Raw genomic sequence first — 20538 nt, 5'->3', positions numbered from 1 at the left:
GGGGTCAAAAAGGACAGTTTCAATAAGAAGTGTATTTCTTAATCATTTGTTATAATTGAGTCTTTTCTAGAAGAAAAGTTAAAAGCAATAAATCAATTTGTATATTGATTCAAAAGAAAAGTCTCTTCTGTACTGATAGCACAGAGAAAATAGAAAAGTAGGGCTTGATATTTCATGTACTGTGGTGTTAAGCTCCCTGATGTGTATCAAGGAATGCTCACAACTTCACCCTGAACATGGAGTGGCCTAGAATGTTCTGCAGGCATACTTGATGGAAAAGACACAACTCCACCTGGTTCAGAGAAGAAGGCTAAATGGAAAAGCATGCTACAGAAAACCTAGGTTTTAATGCAAAAGATGACCTGACTGAATCACAGTGTGACACCACATTCATGTTTATGATGCAAAAAGCACACCTAGGAAATACTTGTTCTTTCAGCAGTAGAAAAAAGTTCTACGGATAAAGTGAAAAGCTTGTATAACAAATCTTCACCTGCTAACAATGTCTGTGTTTGACAGAAGTCAGAAAGAGTGACTATACTTACCTGGAGAAGTGTCCCATGAATATGATTTTGCCGGAAACACTGGTCAGTGCAGTCGGGGAGTTTGGCCAACAGAGTTCGGATGGTATCAGGGATTTCGTCCATCATAACAAATGGGACCAAGGCACGAGCTGCCATTTCACGGGAGCGGTAGACAGGTGAGCAACCACATCTGGGAAAAGATAAAAACACAAGACCATTCAATACTCATTTCCACACCCATGTCTTTGTATATGCTGATGTTCTATCTAGCTCTGGCTGGGACATCCAAGGGCTGGGGTGGTGGTAGGAGTTGCTTCCTATTCCAAATGATTGGTTTTTTTGTCATTAATTATACAGGCAACTTTGCTTTTCTCATAAACATCATTAACATCTATGATTCCATCACAGGAATAAATGCAGATAGGAATTGGGAGTAAGACAATAAACAGGTAGTTGCTCCTCAACAAACAACTATTTACTGGGCACTCAGAACGAACAAAAGCACCATGATGAGTGCCATAAGAAATAAGACAGTCACTGTTGTCTCTGAGGAGCCTATATGCTGGTTGGCAAGATAAGGAGTACATCTGAAAAGATAACTGAAAGAGGTACTGGAAAAATGATAGGCAAATGATCTTGACATGATGGCTATAGGAGGATGAAACTGTGGGTTGTGGGCTGTGGGTTGTAGTATTGAGAAGGACGGAAGTCAGGAAAGCAAGCGTGATTCAAGTATGCCGAAAGAAACCAGGCAGTTGTCTCAATCAGGGACAGCTGTATAAAGCAAGGGTAGAAATGCTCGAGGTATAGTTAATTGCGTCTGGTTGAAACAGAGGCTCATGAATAGCTGTGGAACTGAAGGCTGAGAAGTGAGTCAGGCCAGACTGGGGAGTGCCATAAATGGCCGAGTACACCCTCTGAACTTAACTGTCATGAGAACAAGAGATGGACCCTCGAGTCACCAAATCCTTGCCTCTTGGGCTGACTCACACCCACAGAGCTTGGATAGAAGCCAGTTCTTAAGTGAAAGTCATGGACAATTGGTATTTCGTGATTCTACAAAGGTCATTGGAAAGGCAGGTCATCTAAGGGCCTCTTGACTTTTTTGTAAACACTTAGAACCTGAGAGTCCACAACCATTTTGTTGAAACTGTACGCTTGAGAGCCTTCACAGATATAGTCTTATTTCAAAGGAGAGCCCAATATGGTTAAGTCCTAGCTTAACTAAGTTCTTGACTAGAACTCTCAAGACTTGATGATCTTGCATCCTATTAAAAAAATAACTCAACTGGGCTTCCCTCGTGGCGCAGTGGTTGAGAGTCCGCCTGCCGATGCAGGGGACATGGGTTTGTGCCCTGGTCCGGGAGGATCCCACATGCCGCGGAGCGGCTGGGCCCGTGAGCCATGGCCACTGAGCCTGTGCGTCTGGAGCCTGTGCTCCGCAGCGGGAGAGGCCACGGCAGTGAGAGGCCCGCGTACCACAAAAAAAAAAAAAAAAAAAAAAAAAACACTTATATAAATGTCTTAGATGACAAGACAAGAATGGGGAAGATGAGAAGATAGCAGACTCTGCAGGGGAAAGAGATGGCCTCTTGTTTTTTCCCAAAATTAATCAATAGTCCAAGAAAAAATTACGGTAAGATCTGGGCCGTTAGGCCCATGTGGCCATTTAGGCTTAGCACGTAGAGACAAAGCCCTATGACTGAAATGTTTCTAACACCTCAGAGTTATCACTGACATTTATATTAATATAACAATAAAGTACAGATATAATTTCTGTACAAATGTAACGATGCAAGCAGAATTTCACCATGGGGAGAAGGGCAGGTAGGAGGAAATAGGGAGACAGAAGAAAGAGTTACAGGGTAAGTCAAAACATTGTGTCGTTTTTTACCCTAAGACGGTAGGTCTGAGGTGGGGCAATCAGCACACACTTTCAGGATGGAGAAGAACTCTCCTTACAACATGTTATGAGAAGACACTGAAGGCTATGGCTACAGTAGGTAGCTAGAGATTTCCAGTGGTTTTTGACTGGGTTTTGCCAACTCACCCATTTTCTCACTTATCTTTCCTTTAAAATGATTAAATGTTTGATCTGTAGCTGGCAAATGCAGTCAAACGTTTGCTTTGGCCCATGGGGGCTGGGGGGCTGGGGAGTGAGAAACATTCACTTGATGGAGAAAAGAAAATACTCTGAAAAAGCTTTGAGATTTAATTAGCAAATGACCTCACTCAGCACAGTCATTTGTCGGAAGCTTCCCGAGCTGTCTGTCCCCCACCCCTTCGACATACATACTTTGTGTTATAGGGTGTTTTATGTTACCGAAAAGGCTTTTGTGTATAAATGTTTCTTTTCAAATACAAATAATTCTGACATGGTTACAGATGTTCAGTTTCTAATTAGCAGCAACTGTATACTAAAGAATACCCCTCCTTTTGCTCCTGACCTTTTGCAAATGATGATTTCCCAAAGGAATCTGGCATCTATACCGGAGAAAGAATGGAAAGTGGGAAAAGTGCCAGAATTTTCTGCTTTCAGATACCCTGTACTAGGGTACTTTCCAAATGCACACAATCAGTTTAAAAAGCAAAACAAAACCTCCCCTCAAAAAAGTAATGCAATTACAGAAAAAGAGAAGAAGCCTATTTTTAAAGTAATATTTAATTAAGTACCATTCATTCTAAAGCAATGACTAAATGTAATTTCAAACTCCTCTCTTATTGCAAATTGTTTAAATGGAAGGATAGAGTCTAGTCAACACACACACACACACACACACACAACTATCAAGCAAAAAAAAAAAAAAAAAACATTTCCAGGTTACTGTTTTGTCAGTCTTTGGGGACAGGGAGAGGGTCTCATGAGATTTAGCTTTTCTCCAGGTGTATGTGGCGTGTAGTGTGAGGGGATATAAACAGTCTTTTCAGCCCTAAGTGTAATATATTTGAAGCTAAAATCTCTCTTTCCCAAAGATAGAGTCTTCTAGTTTAATTCTGCAAAGTTACCAAAATCAAGCAGAGATGTTCTTCAGGGACACAGATCTGGTGATTAAAAGGACAGATAATCAGAGCGCCTAGATTTTCATCCTGCTTTGGACACCAAGGTTTGTGACTTGGACAAGTTGCAGTAACCTCTGTGGATCTGTCGAGGTCACAGTGGTGGCAATAATCTATCCCCAGTGAGGTTGTGTCTATAAGAACATTCCAAGAAGGAAGGTACTTTGGAAATACAAAGTTTTCATAATGCATTATGCCTGTGTTAGTACAGGATCAGCATAGTCTAGGAATGGCAGGCCTCTCTGTGGCCCCAATGAGAGAATTAAGACTATGGTTTGAATGCTGTACCATTTAAAAAAGAAAAGACAATAAATTGATAATATGATGGCAAGGAGTATTGGGGTTTTTTTGGCCTCCATTATAAAGTGATGAGGACGCTGGAGCCCTCCTGAAAGAAGTGGGGGCAGCTTCTACTCTTTTAAGTGTCAATTTCCTCTGGAAAATAAAGCAAACGGATTTGGAATCTCAAAGGTCATTTCTTCTTTTACCATAGTTTGAAAAGCATTTCCTCTGTATCCCTAGCTGTGCTCTAGGCCTAAATACTAGATCGTTCACAGGATCTGCAAGACATACAGACATTGGTGTCCTTAAACCTGTAGCTCTCTCACTCCAATAAACCCTTTCCACGTAGTTTTAATCATATATTTATCAACTGCCTACTGTGTTCTTGGCACTGTGTAACATGAAAAATGACACATGTGTAACAGTTAATACTTGCATCCTACATTGTACAGTCCTTGGCAGTTTATAAAATGCCTGCACATCTGTTATCTCTTGACTATACAGCATTCCTGTAGGACGTGAGGGCATTATAAACGTCAGTGAACAGATGAAAAGTAAAATGCAGTTCAGAAAGGCTAAGTGGACCCTCCACGATGTGTAAGCAGCAGTGTCCAGGCCAGAACTACCATCCATGGCTCCGCGCGGAGCTCACGAGCTATTCCAAGCTGTAGCTCACACCTGGATATCAGGGGAGCATAAAAATATCTCCCAGCTAATGAAAACATAAGCTTGAATTTACAAGTATGTGGAAAAATCTCTAAGTTAGTGGGTTTTTTTTTTTAACATTTGTAGGATCGTGAAAACATTTCAGAATCTAACATAAACCACGGACTCTCTCACAAGAGCAGCAGATTTATGAACATGCACATATAATTTCCCACGCAATTTTAGGAGGTTCATGATGCACATTCAAACCCCCTGGGGCTGTGTTTCCAGACCCAGTCAAGAATCTCCAGTTGCTCCTTTGCACACAGTGTGACGGGCAGGTAAGCACTCTGCTTTAGAGATGTGGCAATGCAGAGCAGGATGCTGTCACAGGGAACCATCAGTTTAGAGTGGCGGCCAGCCAGACAACCTCATGATCACAAGGCCATAGTACCCATGGAGACATACAAGGGTGTGCAGGGCACAGAAAAGGGAACAGGAGGGAGAGTTGGAATCACTTTCTGGAGGAGATAAAGGACCTTCAAGTGACGGCGATATACACCTTTGGACTTCAGGAATCCTGACAGACCTTGGAAATTTTAGAATATAGTATTCTGAGCAGGCAGGGAAAGACCCCTCTTCTGAGATCATCTTTCACAGCGTGGTGGCTAAGCTTTTTTTCCAGGTGGTTCTCTCTCATATTTACCCTCAGAATCTGTTCCAGTAAAAGATTTCACAGGTAAGTGGCTGGACATCACTCATACCTGTAGGTTAGGCACGGAGACACCCACTGAGTGCCTAGCAAAAGCATGCACTGAGTTAGGAACCTGAGAGAAATGTCACTGCCCAGGCCACAGGGAATCTAGAGTCTAGTGGGAAACACAGGCCAATCAGCCAATGCTTTTCAGGAACATGAGAAGTAAATGTAGGCTGTTGTAGAAAGACTGAGGTGGGACACCCAGAGAAGAGGGTGGGTGGTCTGGGAGATCATGGTCCAGTTGTGACTAAGTGGGGTCAGGCAGAAGGAACATTTGAGTTTGGCAAGAAAGAGGTGCCCTCCCCTGCGTCTTTCCGTCCATGAACCCACAGTGCCCCCCCAGGGCATGCAGTCAAAAGCAAGGGAATTGAGGTTTATTAAATGACTACTGTGTCCCAGGGCTGGCTATGTACTTCGGACACACTATTTTATTTACTTCACTAAATCCTCATTATAAGGTCTCCAGCATCCCTATTTTAAGATGAGGAAAGTGAGGTTTCCCAATATACTTTAGGTCATAAAATTAGCAAGTGGCAGATCCTGTATTCTGATTAGGGTTTGTCCACCTGCAAAATTTAGTCTAAGACTTTACAATGCAGTTGCCTCAAAATCCTCAGCCTTGAAAATGCCAAATATTTCTAAAGTAACCTGTTCAACCTAATCATCACATTGAGGTATGAATGATTTATGGAACCAACCAGTCCCTAATTGGTAAAACATGAAGCAGAACAATAAAGATGATGCTGATAGTAACTACCATTTACTAAGCATCTACAGAGGGCCAGACCTAGTGTTAAAAGCTTTGCACGTATTACGTCATTTAATCCTCACAACAAGGCAGAATGGCTGAGAGAACATTATTAGGCAATGCGGGAGAGGTAGTTTTGAACCGAGGGGAATCTGTAGAGCCCGGTGGCCTGGAGTGAGGCCCCCATTCTATGAGAACCAGAGTGAGAGTCTTCAGCAAAGTCTCAGAATGATTTCAGGACCCAGCCAATGTCCCCTTCCACTCTCCTTCATTGACATGATGAATGTTCCCCCAGGCATCTTAGGAGCTGAGCTGAGTTTGAAGAAGCTATGTCTCACCTACCTCCAAGTCCCTCACTCAATTTACTCAAGAATGCCTGCCATTATGGTCTGTTTCTCATGCAGCACTGGCCAGCTGCTCTTGGGGAATAGTCATCTACTGACAATCTTAAAAGCTGAGACAACCCTACCTTGCAGGACATCTCTGAAGGCTAGGTAGGAAGGAGTAGGCTGAGGCTACAGGTTATACTATATATACATATATAAAAAACTTTCTATATATGTTTTGTCAAGCCAACTATTGCTTCATCCTTAGTGCCTTTGCACACTGCAGTTCACACCTGTTGGAATGAATGGCCTTTTCACCCTTGTACACTTGGGGAACTCTTCTTCATCCTCTGAATTCTGCTCAGGTATCACTTCTTTTAAAAAATCTTACTGCATTTCCTCTGGTCAGAGTCAATCCTTTTCTCTCCCGTGCCCTGTCACCGCAATGGCATGCTTACAGCTGTCAGGGTTGGGGGTCACATCCCATTTGCATTCCCCACAGGAGCCCTCAGGTATCATGTTGGCCAGATCAAAACAATCTTTTAAAAAAATATTTTTTTTTTTACTGAAGTATAGTTGATTTACAATGTTGTGTTAGTTTCTACTGTACAGCAAAATGAATCAGCTACACATATACATATATCCCCTCTTTTTCATATTCTTTTCCATTATGTTTATTACAGGATATTGAATATAGTTCCCTGTGCTATACAGTAGGACCTTGTTGTTTATCTATTTTATATATAGTAGTTTGTATCTGCTAATTCCAAACTCCTAATTTATCCCTCTGCGACCCCCTTTCCCCTCTGGTAACCATAAGTTTGTTTTCTATTAGACCAAAATGATCTTGAGAACAGAAACAGGGTCTTTATAGTTCTGAATAATATAGCACAAAAGACAGGAGTTAAGAACCTGTTCCGGAATCCAGCAAACCTAAGTTTAAGTCCAAGTCCTAAAGCTTACTAGTGGGTGACCTTGGACAGGTCAGTGAACCTTCTAAGTTTTTATCATCTGTAAAACAGGGAAAAGCAACTACCTCATAGGCTGTTGTGAAGCTTAAATGAGGTAATGCATATAAAACACAATGCCTATAAGTTAATGACCAATAAATGGTAGCTATTATTGAACCTAGTAGATGGAATAACTTTCAAACTGAAAAGCATGATCTACACGTACAAACTCTCTAGGGTTCTCCATCTCAACAACTGGTTGAGGACACAGAGCCTTGCTGTATCCAACAGGCTTCAGTGCTCACAAAGGCCTGCCCCTCCCCCTCCCCACCAAAGGAGCTGGAAAGGAGAGAAGGAAGATTGAGTTTGGGGCCAACTGACTTGTTTATGTGAGGCCCGCTGACTTTATTCCTCAGGTCCAGGGCCCAGATTTTACTTTCTGTCAATTCTAATGCTGTTTCTAATGCCGTGTCACCAAAGGTTTCTTTTTCCTTTTTATCGTGTGTGGTTCCTGGTTTCAATCTTGCCTTCAGAAACATGTACACGTGTGGTACATGTTTATGCATAAAAGAAAGAAACCACTAAAAAAATAAGGCTGTACCAGTGAATTTGAAAAAACAGTTCAGCGTGTCCTGTCACTATGAAGTATGTTTTTGTTATGAGTGTTATTCCTTAAGCCGTTCTTACACATTCTCAGGTGAGTTCAGTGAGGCCACGGTTGCCAGATTCTCTACTTGTCCTTCCTCTACCGATTTTCAGTTCATCAAAGGACCTACCACCACCTGAACTGCTTGTTCCTTTTCCTGCAACTCAAACCGCTAGCACTTAGAAGTTGCATTTACTGTAATCTTGCCCTCTGCACAGCTCATGGATTTCTTTATTCAAATATATTTCTTGGAAGGGTAATGGGTTCAGGACTTTTGAAGTTTGATTTAAAAAAGAATCCTTGGTTTGGATAGTGAAGAAGAAATAAGAGCAGTAGACAGTAGCTAAGCTAAAAATCGCACATTTCCAGCCTTCACGGCAAAAATATACATATGTATCTGCAGGTAGCGTGTTTAGTTTAAATATCTACTGGCAGCTCAAAGCTGTAATTGCTCTTTACAAATTAACTCTAATCAATATGTTAAGACCTTTAAAAATATTTTTATGAAGAAATGCTGAAAATAATTAATAAGCCAAAACAGAATATCTGAGAACGGCAATGTGTAACCCCCTGGGACATCCCAACCAAAGTCTAAGCTGTAGAAGGTGCATCCTTTTAAGGTCACCTCCATTCTGCCTCCAAGTTACCAAGGTTTTCCCCAGGTCGACTAGCCACAGGCTGTTAATCCCAAAAGGGTGAAAATGGCAACTGCCAGGAGTTGGGAATTGGCCTCCATCACTTTGACATCCCTCCACTTGTCCCTGTAAGAACTGGGCACAGCACTCAGCCACATATGTGGCAAGGACACAGGGTCTTGGATGCAACGGCAATGGCAAGTTGCATTCATACCATTCCTTTAGGTGTTAGGAAATAAAGCTAGGGAATTTTCCTACAGGGACAGGGGGGAAGGTATCCAGTGTGGTGCTTACTTTGAATAATGCTCTTTAATTATTTAGAATTACAAACGTGTTTTAAATAAATGAAAGGATGCTTTCTGAATGCTAATCCCTGGTTACTTGCTGATATCAAATCATAGAGTTTTGAAAAAACATAAGAGTATGAAAATTATATTTCATCTGAAATTTCATTTCATGCTTTCATTATTTTGTGACTAGACAATAACAGATACAATTTGAAACTGAATTTTTCAGATTCCAACCAAATTGTCCAGACAGCTGGAAAGAAGGTTTTTTTCCTCTGGAGCACTGAAATGAAGTTATATCTTAACAATGATTCTTCCCTGACTCGGAAAAACATGGAAAAGACTTTACAGCAACATAAATACAAAGATGTTGGAGGCCCTAGGGATTAAAAGGGAATCATTACTTTCAGTCTTTACCCAAAATAAAATGGAGTAATATAAAGTGGAAAAAAAAATCTAACATAAACGGTATAAAACTCTCCCACATAATGAAAATAACCACTAGACTTAGTTTGAAATTTTGGCATGATCTTCCCTCCCGGTCCATCTGTGGGTTTTCCTCTCTGACCTTGGATCAACAAGCCACATACTACTGGCCTCCTCACAGACAGCTGGAAAAGCGTTCTGGATCTGCCCTCAGGGCTCTCAAGCTGGGATAAGCTGTGTGCAGGGCAGGAGCTGAGGGCTGCAACTTGTGCAGACCGAGGGAAAGAGCTGCACATTCCTCTCAATAGCAAAACCCTCCCATTGTTTCTGCCCCTGCTCCACTAAAGACCAAGAGACGAACACACACAGACAGCCACTGAGTCTTTAAGGGGGTTGATCGTAACACCTTGGCCTCCGCATGTCTTCTCCTTTCCTTGCAGGTAGTGGGTGGGTTGGAGAAAACGGTCCTGAGCGTGCTGAGTCTCCTTGTGGTGAAGGTCACTGCTCAAAGGCCAAGTTCTCTAAGTGACTTCATACAGTTGAAACGCACCCCATTAACCTTTAGGGCATGCGGTTCCATATTCACAGTGAGTGGGTTTCAGTTCATAAACCCAGGACTGGGTGGTCAATTTAAGAAACTACACAAAGGTATGGAGAAAATTTACTCTCTTCTTTTTAAGCTATGTATATTCAGGGGGAAGGTTTGAAAAGGAATAACTTTGGTCCCGTTTTTAAGAGTTTTTTTTTTTCTTCTGTTTGTTCTTTAGCTTTCAAATGTTCCAGAACCTGCGACAACTCTTTATCACCACATTAAATGCAAATTTCTCATTCTGGCATTCAAAGCACCCTAAACCTAGCCCAATACTGGGTGGACAAAGCATAGGTGCTAAGTACATCTTTCCTGGAATAACAGAACTTGACTTTTCAGGTGACTCTTTCTGAAAAGATATTAAAATCTTGCAAAATCTAAGCATCCTGTGAGTCAAGTGAGTGCTTAACATTTTTAAATAAACACTTTCAAATGTGAACAATTTTAGGAACTTCCCTTTTGACAAGAATCTTACATTTCTGAGAGATTCCAATACTCATGCTAAAACTCAAGGAGGGGAAAGGGAAAGGAAGGTGGGAACATTTCCTGAGTGTCTGCCAGATGTCGGGCAATGTGCTAGGTACTTTCAGATATTTTATCTCACTTTCAGTACTCACATAAACCCTCTGAAATAAGTATATAAAACTATATACACATATGTCAGTTTTTGCTCTAGATGGTCTAGTGGGAACATGTATAGAATGATGAGTTACCAAATAAAATGTACCCACAATCAAATAAAGTGCACTGTGCCTATTTCTTTCTGTTGTGGTAATGGAGGTACAATTTATCCCATTAATCCCAATGGTTAGAATTCATTTTTGCAGATCCCATACACAATGAACTGGTGGCCTAAATGTATTTCCTACTGCTCCAACTAGTGCTTAATAAAATAAAACCAAAAGCTTTATAATGCACTATCTTTAAGGAAGGCAAATTAGTCACCAGGAAATAGTCGTCCACGAAATTGTAGTCTTTGTAGCTCAGCCAGCAGCCAAAGGTTTCTGAGGAACCCTGTAGTAGACTGGGACAGGCTCGCCAAGGGCTGTGGCAGTGTCCTCTGCTGTCCTCTAACAATATTGACCACCTCGGGTCAAATCATCTACAGTCTTTTGAAGTATAGTATTTATCTAGAGACAAGTTCAAAATGTCCAAGAATAAGAATCTTTAACATTTTTAAAGACAACAGACACAGGTCAGCACACTGGCAGGATCTTCATGGGCTTAGGAAAAAATAATACACATCGTTATCAGCTTTAAGTGAGTATTTTGGTGGAGGGAAACCTACTGCTAAGCAGAAACTCCTACACGGTCCCTTTGATGCCTCTTTAGCCAGACTACTTTTAAAACATCCTCAAATTAAAATATTAGTATCTAAATGTGGCCATAGGCAAATTACATAATATCCTTTCACATCCTCATCTGTAAAAGGAGATTAGAATAAATGATCTTGAAAGTCCTCTTCAAAAACAAAATCCTATAATTCAATGGACATTTAAACATTTCAGGCAGATAGCTATATTTTTATTTTAAAATATCTTTATGACCTCTCTTGACTTGCTCCATTGCTTAATCTCATAACAACACTGATGCTGATAATAGAACTTTTACGTTTAATACAAACCACACTCAATCTTTCTATAGTCGGGAGCCAATTTTCTCTAGTTTGAGCCTCTCCAGAGTTGGAGGACAAATGACCAGTGTTTTCTATACACAGGAAAACCCTTCACTGACTATAATGGAATCCTGTCATTAAATCACCCCTTACTCTTCCCTTCCGTGGGCTAAAACAGCCCCAACTCCTTTAATCAGGTAGAACCTCTTCTCTAGAATCCAGTTAATTATTTTGCCTCTACAGAGAGTTGAATGAATCTTCCCAGTACCATCAGCTAAAACAGTGATTTGTGCTACTGCTAGATGAGAGAAATTTGAGCATTTCTTTTAATTTGATTACTCTCCAAACATTGCAATTTATTTTTGCTAAAGTTAATTAATACTCCTGAATGACCCTCCTCAGGTTTCACAGCAACACTTCAAGCTAAAATCAGAAAGAATAAATTTTTTAAACCCATGAAGTACACGGAAAGTTTTGAAAAATTCCAAGAAATTGCACTTTTTTGGCCTGAACAAATAGCACAAAAGAGCAAAGAATACTGAGATATTAGTAACAGACCCACCCCAGGGAAGATTCTTATCTCAAATGAAGACTGCAATTAGGTAGATTAAGCCATACATCAGCATCCCTACAGCATCCAAACAGACCGCTGCCTTCAGGGAAAGTTTTACATCCTCCTTTGGTTGCCCCAGTGCCCACATTCGTGTCACAGTCAAAAAGTACTTCCTTAAGTATAATTACGCTTTTCTTACTGCAACTTAATTTTGTTTTTGTGGTTCTACATGCCAGGGAAATAAATGAACTTATGCCTAAAAGAACAGTCTTTTGACTTGTGTCCAGAATATATTCTGAATAAGAAGAAAACAAATAACCCAACAAAAAATTGGGTCAAACTTTGAACCAAGACTTCAGCAAAGAAGATATATGGATGGCAAAGAAACACATGTAAAGATGCTCAATCTCCTTAGTCATTAGGGACGTTCAAAATGAAACCACGGCGATATACTGCTACATACCCACTAGGAAGACTACAATTAAAAAGACCAAGCACACCAAGTGCTGACTAGCATACGGAACCACTGGGACTCTCATCCTCTGCTGGTGGAAATGTAAAACGGTACAATCACTTTGGAAAATAAAATTTGTCAGTTTCTTAAATAGTTAAATGTACACCCTTTTCTACAACCCACCCATTCCACTCCTAGACGTTTATCCTAGAGAAACGAAAGCATATGTCCATACAAAAACCTGTACATGAATATTTCTGGCACCTTTATTTGTAATAGTCAAAACTAGACACAGCACAAATGTCCATCAACAGGTGAGAGTGTAAGTAAATAGTGGTGTATCTGTACAATGGGATACTATTCTGCAATAGAAAGGAACTACCGATATGTGTAATCACATGGATTAATCTCAAGATTATTACGCTGAGTGAAAAAGTCAGGCAAAATAAAATACATAATGTATGATTCCATTTATATGAATTCTAGAAAATGCAAATTAATCTACAGTGCTAGAACAGCTGTTGCCTGGTGACGGGGGCGGGGCTGTTGGAGAAGGTTACAAACGGGCACAAGGAAACTTTTGTGGGTGATAGATATGTTTACTATCTTGACACTGGGGGTGGTTTTATGGGTGTATAAACTTAGCAAATGGTACACCTTAAACATGTGCAGTTTACATCAATTACACCGCAATAATGCTGTTTTTTAAGAATAACATTTCACATACATTAGAAAAGTTAAGTTATACATCCTGTCTTGTTCTCCCTTCTCAACCTCCAATCGCATCTCCAAAACATCCCAAATCTTCTTTCCTCATATTAAACAAGCCCAGCAATTTCCTTTGAACTTTTATGACCAGAATGAACCTTTCCTTGTGCTTTCTTAAAGAATCAAATCAATAAACACTAAAATCCTAACAGTCGCATAAGAATTGAAAAACAGAAACTTTTTCAGGACAATGTTCCAAATCTTCCACATGCTCTTCTAGGACAGGCTCAGAGACAGTAAGTGACGTGACCAAGCTCACAAAAGAAGGATAAGCTGGGATTCAAAGTCAGGTCTGTCTGACTCCAGAGCCCGTGGTAGCTGCAAAACCTAGCATGCCCCAACTATAAGACATTTTTACCACCACAGGGTGGAACGACAATAACAAATACTAAAAGAAGTTCAATTTTATAACTCTTACCTATACTTGACAACTCACACCATTCAACCAAGCAATGCCAAATCTGTTGGGCCCGCTTTAATAAACTCTGCATTTAGCGGTAGAATTTTTCAAGTGGTTATTAAGGTAAAACAGATTTATCCATCATCTCGAGTAGATTGAACCTGCTTCCTAATATCTTTTATTTTTGCTTATTTTCATAATTTGCTTATTCCATAGTGAACAGGTAATTTTCAATCAACTCATCCCAGTTTGAATCATGCTGAATTCTGAACAAACAGAAACCAATTAGTGCACTATTATTTAACAGAGTCCCAGTAAATGCACAATGGAGACTGCTGTGCAAAGTTTGAAGATGAAACAAAACAGATTACACTCACACATACCCACACACCCTACCACTAATTAAAAAAATTCTAGTGTTACAAGTATACAATTTCAGCTGTGGTATTATCTTTGTTCAGAAGCAAGGTACATTACTGTATGGTTGAAGCCTTCCAGCATTTAATTAGGTTACTAATTATAAGGAGAATCACATTACCTTTAAGTCTTTCCTTGGGTTGTGACTAAGGCTTAACACATTAATACATTAATGGTAACTGTATTTTAAGATAGGGAGCATGTCAATAAAGAATTCTGGTCACATCCTCCAATATGTCCATGTGACTGAAGGTTTTGGCTGTGATACAATTTGATACATTTACTAGGAGGAAAATCACTGCTAATTCCCACTGCTACAGGTAGTGGCCAAGAGATATTTTATATTGCATTTTAAGCATAAGTAACATTCAAGAGAATCTTCACAGAGGGCATATACATGAATATAAAAATAAATAAAATCATTAAGTGACATTCTTTATTCCCATTTAAATTCAATTAATAAATTTAGCATCAATTCAGTATCACATTACTCCCCAACTTCCTTCCTTGCCCATCAATAAAAAAAGTCAGTGCAAATTGTATGAGTCATTCTTCAATCATGCCAAGGACATAACCTTTAACCTAAGATTAAAAAGAAAGTGCTATGGGACTTCCCTGGTGGTCCAGTGGTTAAGACTCCATGCTCCCAATGCAGGGGGCCCAGGTTCGATCCCTGGTCAGGGAACTAGATCCCACATGCCACAATTAAGACCCCGCACAGCCAAATAAATAATTTTTTTTTTTTCTGAAGTGCTATGTGTGAAATTCAATACTGTTTAACTTCTGGGTGCTAACATCTAATACAAACAACATTTCAAAGGAAAATGAAACAATCTGGATCACTTCCATTCATTTTTATGATTTCATTGGTAGATTTCTATGGCTTTGGCTTGGATCCTTGATAAATTGGAATGTGGAATCATTTAGTTTATAATCTGTATCACCAGTTCGTACAAGGCACAGAAAAGTTCTCCACTCCCTCACATACTTCAAAGTATTTCATTTATTATTCAAATGATTGTTCTGACAAAACCATTAGTCAAGAAGAAAGCAAAGAAATCTTATTTTTTAAAGTGGAAATTTTAAAGATGCAGTTTTCACAACAGACTGCTTTATCTACTCATGCTATTCTGGCAAAATCTTTATTTCCTAAAAGAAAACTTTTATCTTTTTTTAATTAAAATTTTTCTTATGTATTAGAAGGTCAGGGCATGTTTTTACTGATATCACTCAAAGTGAGTGTTTATATTTTAAATTTACCTTAGCTTCTTCTTCCTAAATTCCTATAGCCTCTCGCCTTTTCTAAGGAAAATACTAAATTTAAAATTGAGAAAGGTATTGCCGAAACCATGGTGAATGTTTCACAACTACCTTGAAATGATGGTAGGAATATGCACGCTCATGCTTTCTCTCTCTCTCTCTCTCTCTCTCTCTCTCTCTCTCTCTCTCTCTCTCACACACACACACACACACACACACACACACACACACACACACGAAAAAATAAGTACCTTTTAATCAGAGTTCTGAGTTTAGGGCTTTTGGGGTTAACAAGAAAAAAAGTTTCCTGATTTGCAGTAGACCTATTTTCATACTTTCTTTTTCTACACTGACATCACATAGCAGCTGTATCACCAGGTAGCATGTTTGCAAGGTAGGAGAAGTTTCTTGGCTTAGCAGGAAAAAAAAAAAAAGCAACAGTCTAGTCCTCAAAAAGAACCCCCATGACCAGTGAGGCTGAAAAAGCTGGCTGAATCACTGGTCAAGAGTCAGTCTTATAGCAAAAATCGGTTGGGCTGAGAACAGAACCTAACAGGAAAACATAAGGTCAGACTTGAGTCTGATTTGGTGAAGAAACATGTGCTTGGCCACTCAAGGGCTGCATATATACAGATGAAGTTAACTTCCATGACTACTACTAGTCATGGAGCTTTTCAATGCCACTACTTGAGAATCAGAGCAATAGATGTTACTACTATTCCAGCCACCAAGAGACCCCATTCCCCTCTTCTGTTACATTTGTGGAAGGAGAGTGGCTATAGTGGTTTAGAATCAATCATTTTCAAGACACGGCTCTTTTCCAATCCCAGACTTGCCAATATGTCCCTATGAAGGCGGCAAAATTTGTCTCTTTGTCTTGTGTTCATTAAGGTTCTCTGTGCTTTCAGTCTCACAGTTCTTAAAAGGAAGCATGATACCTCACACGCAACAGTGATCAAGTTCAATATAAGGCAGATGATGTAGCCCAACCCTATGGTATTTCCAACTGTGTCCAAAGTACTTGGAGCTGCCAGAAAGCAAGTATCATTCATTCATTCAGTCATTTATATTGTGGTAAAATATACATAACATAAAACTTATACTTTTTTTCTTTTGTTTAAGGTAAGGAGTGGATTTATTTAGAGATACACATTCTTTGGACAGAATGTGGTCCGTCTCAAAAGGTGAGAACGGCCTTGGGAGAAACACACTCCAGAGTGTGCGCCAGCTCAGAAGGTGAGAGGCCCCAAAATAGGGGGTGGTTCAAAACTTACACATTCTGAAGTGGCATTTAGCTCATTCACCAAGCAGTGTTAGAGCATTTTAGACTCTGGTCTCAGTGTCTTGATATCCAGGTATTCACTGGTTAATACTCATGGCTTCACAGAGATAAATGTCATTCTATTTTCAGGTAACCTTTCAGATAAGTATACAAAATCAGAGTTCATTCAATACACTAGGGTTTGTATGCTGGAGGTGAGGCAAGAACCACCCAAACCAAGCATTTGGCCATTTCCTTCCAGGTGGAAGGCAGAAACTCTGATATTCTCTTCCTTGCCATTAAGCCTTTCAGAAAATAAGGAATCCACTATTCCCTGACCTTTGGGATTTTTACAAACATCAGCCTGCCGTCCAGAACACAGACAAGAAACTGTCCAGGGAAAACATGCCCCCAAATGAACAGGATATAAACAAAGCTGTAACTAGGTAATTAATTGTAGGGACTGGACTCCCCTCACTCTGCTTCTCTGATAACAATCTGGTATTTTATCAGCAGGTCTTTTATCTGGAAGGATTCACTGTATTCTGCTGCCTGGAACTATTCTGGGAGGGGACAAAGACAAGCTTTCATCTTGGAACGGAAATGGAACCACATCTAGAAGGAGGAAGAGTCAAAGCTGTAAAAAGGCCTCCAAGTCTTTCCCTGCCAGCAGGGAGAGGTAAATGGAAAATAGGATGCCCCGTTTCACTAAATGCACGGGAGGAAATTCTGGTGGGGAAGAAGCCACTGCGGTCCCCATCCAGGCAATGTGCAATCTGTCTCTGTCCCAAATTCTACACCCTATCCCCACCGCTGTCAGCCTCATTCCATCTCTAATACCACACCCAACCAATGTCTCTTCCTGTCAAAATCAAAGAAACTTAAACTGTGGTTTAAATGACCAATAATACCTTAAAATACTATATCTCACCGTGGGATTTCCATTTTAGGAAGGATCAAAACCGTATACTTAAAGAATGAAAGTCCAACTGTGAAACTTCAAGATTCAGTTCAAAAGGGAAGAGGCATTTGAGAAAACTGGGTGGGTAAAAGGCACTGCTTAAGACATCTCAAATCATTCCATACAGATTTCAACTACCCTGGGGGTGAAGCTGGGTTAGAATCTGGCCCTCTGAGTTATTACCGGTGTACACATTAATTAGGAGTAGAACATGTTCCCTAACCCCCTCCGAACACGGCCACACCACTCAGACCTCATAACATGCCATGGACTGGTTATGGAAGGACTTGGGAAAAACAGGGCTTTGAATTCCCCCTCCTACTTAGAATCCAGGAATATTTATCCAAGGTTGAGCCAGGGTGGCTGGCCAGTTCCAAAACCCACAGCCTGGGGCTTATGAACAAGAGAACAGATTGCCCAGTGAGACCAGTGCCCTTCTGTCAGGCTGTGGAGCAATCCTGTGAAGCTCCCTAGGTTCAGATCCCAGGCCCTCATGACACTTCACAGTGGTGCAGACTAGGGGGAGGGCGCTAGGAAACCGCTCTACTGGCCAGTTTTCCATGGGGAATTCTATCAGGACATGGCATTCTAAAGCTGCTACTTTAGGGACGTGTTCAACCATGCAGCAGAATGCAAATCCCTCTCTAGTCTTTTCAAGTTTTTCCTAAGTCCTGTTTTCATTCTGGCTATGAATTAAATTCTGATATCTTAAATCATGCAGAAAAAAAAGGGGTAAGAAGAGATTGAATTATATTAATTATATGGCATTGAAGCTCAGCTAGAAAACAAGAATTACATTTCTTAAGTTTCTCTTCACTAGACTTCTGCAGGTTATAATTAGTATTAAAAGAATTTTACTTTTCATTTTATCCAAGCTGAAAAGAAGCTGAGCCTTAAATTCTGGCTTTACAGGAAAGAGAGATTCTTCTGGAAAAAAAGAAAAAAAAATGAATAAACAGTCAAGCAAAAAACAAACCAGCACTACTCACCCATCACCCAAAAAGATAGCTTAAGTGACTCACTTTTCAGCGTTTGAAAATATTTTCTACCCACTGCTTTGTAAATTATTTTCTTGTTGGTGTGACACATCCTTTAGTAACAATCCAGCTTTTCCTTGGCTACCTAGATATATTTCCATAGTTACTACCAAAACAGATGGCCTTTTCCTGTACGATTGCAATAATCAAAAAGGAGCAGGCTTATTTACACAGAGGCACCCTCAATACAAATAGACATTTTGTTAATGCTCTGGACACTGTAGAGACAAAACAGAAAATCTCATTCACGTGGGCCTGCCTAATTTTGATTTTGCAATTATTCAGACCGAGGCCGAGCTAATGTTTACCTTTGGGACTGAGAGTTTCATTTAAAATTGGGAGAAATGTAGCCATCTCTTGGGAACTGGTGGCCAGGACACAAATATCCCAGACCAGGAATTTTCCCTGATGGAAAACGAAACAAAACAGAACAAGACAACCCAGGGGGCACATCTCACACATCTCACTCTCAGTGTGCTCTCCAGCAGGTTTGGCTAGTAACCTTTGGTTGGTGAAGGAGGGAGGCGGGACTCTGCACATGAAAAATATAAAACTGAGGAACAAAGGGGGATTTCAACCCATCTCAGAGGGCTCGAGGTGTGGCTTAACAACTAATACATTAACCAGATGCTACTGTTACCCACCCATTAAAAAGCAGTTCCCTAGATATATTACATATAATTTGGAGTAATAAAACTTTCATTTCATAATATCCAGTAATTTGAACACTTCACTGATTCAGACTTGCCTTTTTAAGATATCCTTTTAAAGTGTAGGATTACCACATAAGAAAATGTTGGCAATTTTTCAAAATTTCAACATATAGTGATATCCTTATGATTCTGTTTTCTAAGACAGTAAAAAGAGGATGATCAAGTAAGCTACTGTTTATGAAAGTACATTGTAAACTTCAACTTGTTTATATAAATGCTTGTTACTTTTTTTCTTTTTCTTTCAACAACCCTGAAGCTTTTCAAAATTATGTTAAGTTTCAACAGTAAAAACCTAAGATGGTAAAGTCAGATGGAAAATATATGTTCTAATAGTTTAAAAATTATGCCTAAGTAGCAGCCCACAAATAATCTCATTAAGATTTTATGCTTCTTAAGCCTCAAGACACATTTTTTCTTTGCTGAGACACTTGTAACTGTGCAATGACCCACGATTTCCTATTACAAGGAAAATTTCTTTTGTAAGAAATCCTCAGTGTTTCTCAGGAATCTCAGAAATTCAGTTGAACCAGTCTTATTTAGCAACCCGTCACAACCACTTGGGCTTAACTGCAAGTTTTTCTTTCTTTTCTACTGATTTCAGATTAGAAGAAGAGACCACTGCTAGAGCAATGCCCAAGGGGGGCAGGGGAGAGATATCTCAAGAAAGCAAAGTAAGTCCAAGTGTTTGTTATCTAAAACTTCAGGTTAATTTTGGCATATTGAGAACTAGCTTGTCATACCCCACAGATGGAGGATCGTAAACATGAGCAAAAGGGCGAATTGTAGTATTAAGCGCTAGCTAGCGTAGCTAAGGGAGTGGCGAGGAGCACGGGCTCTGGGGCCAGATTGCCTGGTTCAAATCCTGGCCTCATCACTTCCTAGCAGTATGACCTAGGGCACATTTCTAAACTTCCCACTGCCCAGCTTTCCCTCTCTGGAGGATGGAGGATGGGAATGATGTTAGGGACCTCATAGTGTTGTCATGATGATTAAATGTATTAGTATGCATTAAGTCCTAAAACAGTGTCTGGCCCGTAGTAAATATCTGCTAATTATTATCACTCATCACTAATTATATGGAAAAAAATCAGAGCAAAGATGATAGGCACCAAGAAGCAACACAGCACAACGGATATCCCATTATGCCAAAAATCTTATCTGTCTGATGCTCCACTGTATTTCTATCGTGCCGGACACACAATCACGCTTACAGTAATTATCTATTGA

The 20538-nt window shown here is 40.1% G+C and overlaps 1 protein-coding gene across 3 annotated transcripts in view; it reads right to left on the bottom strand.

Annotated features, from left to right (window-relative positions):
* Positions 1-20538, bottom strand: part of THADA (THADA armadillo repeat containing) — a 312182-nt gene that overhangs the window by 144103 nt on the left and 147541 nt on the right. For all 3 annotated transcript variants that reach the window (XM_079941582.1, XM_079941583.1, XM_079941584.1), the window contains one exon: positions 546-714. In XM_079941582.1, the coding sequence (XP_079797708.1) occupies positions 546-714 (169 nt within the window). The remainder of the gene's footprint in view (positions 1-545; positions 715-20538) is intronic.

Source organism: Stenella coeruleoalba (assembly GCF_951394435.1).
Source record: "Stenella coeruleoalba genome assembly, chromosome: 13".
Classification (NCBI taxonomy): domain Eukaryota; kingdom Metazoa; phylum Chordata; class Mammalia; order Artiodactyla; family Delphinidae; genus Stenella; species Stenella coeruleoalba.
This window is presented reverse-complemented; position numbering and strand designations above follow the sequence as displayed.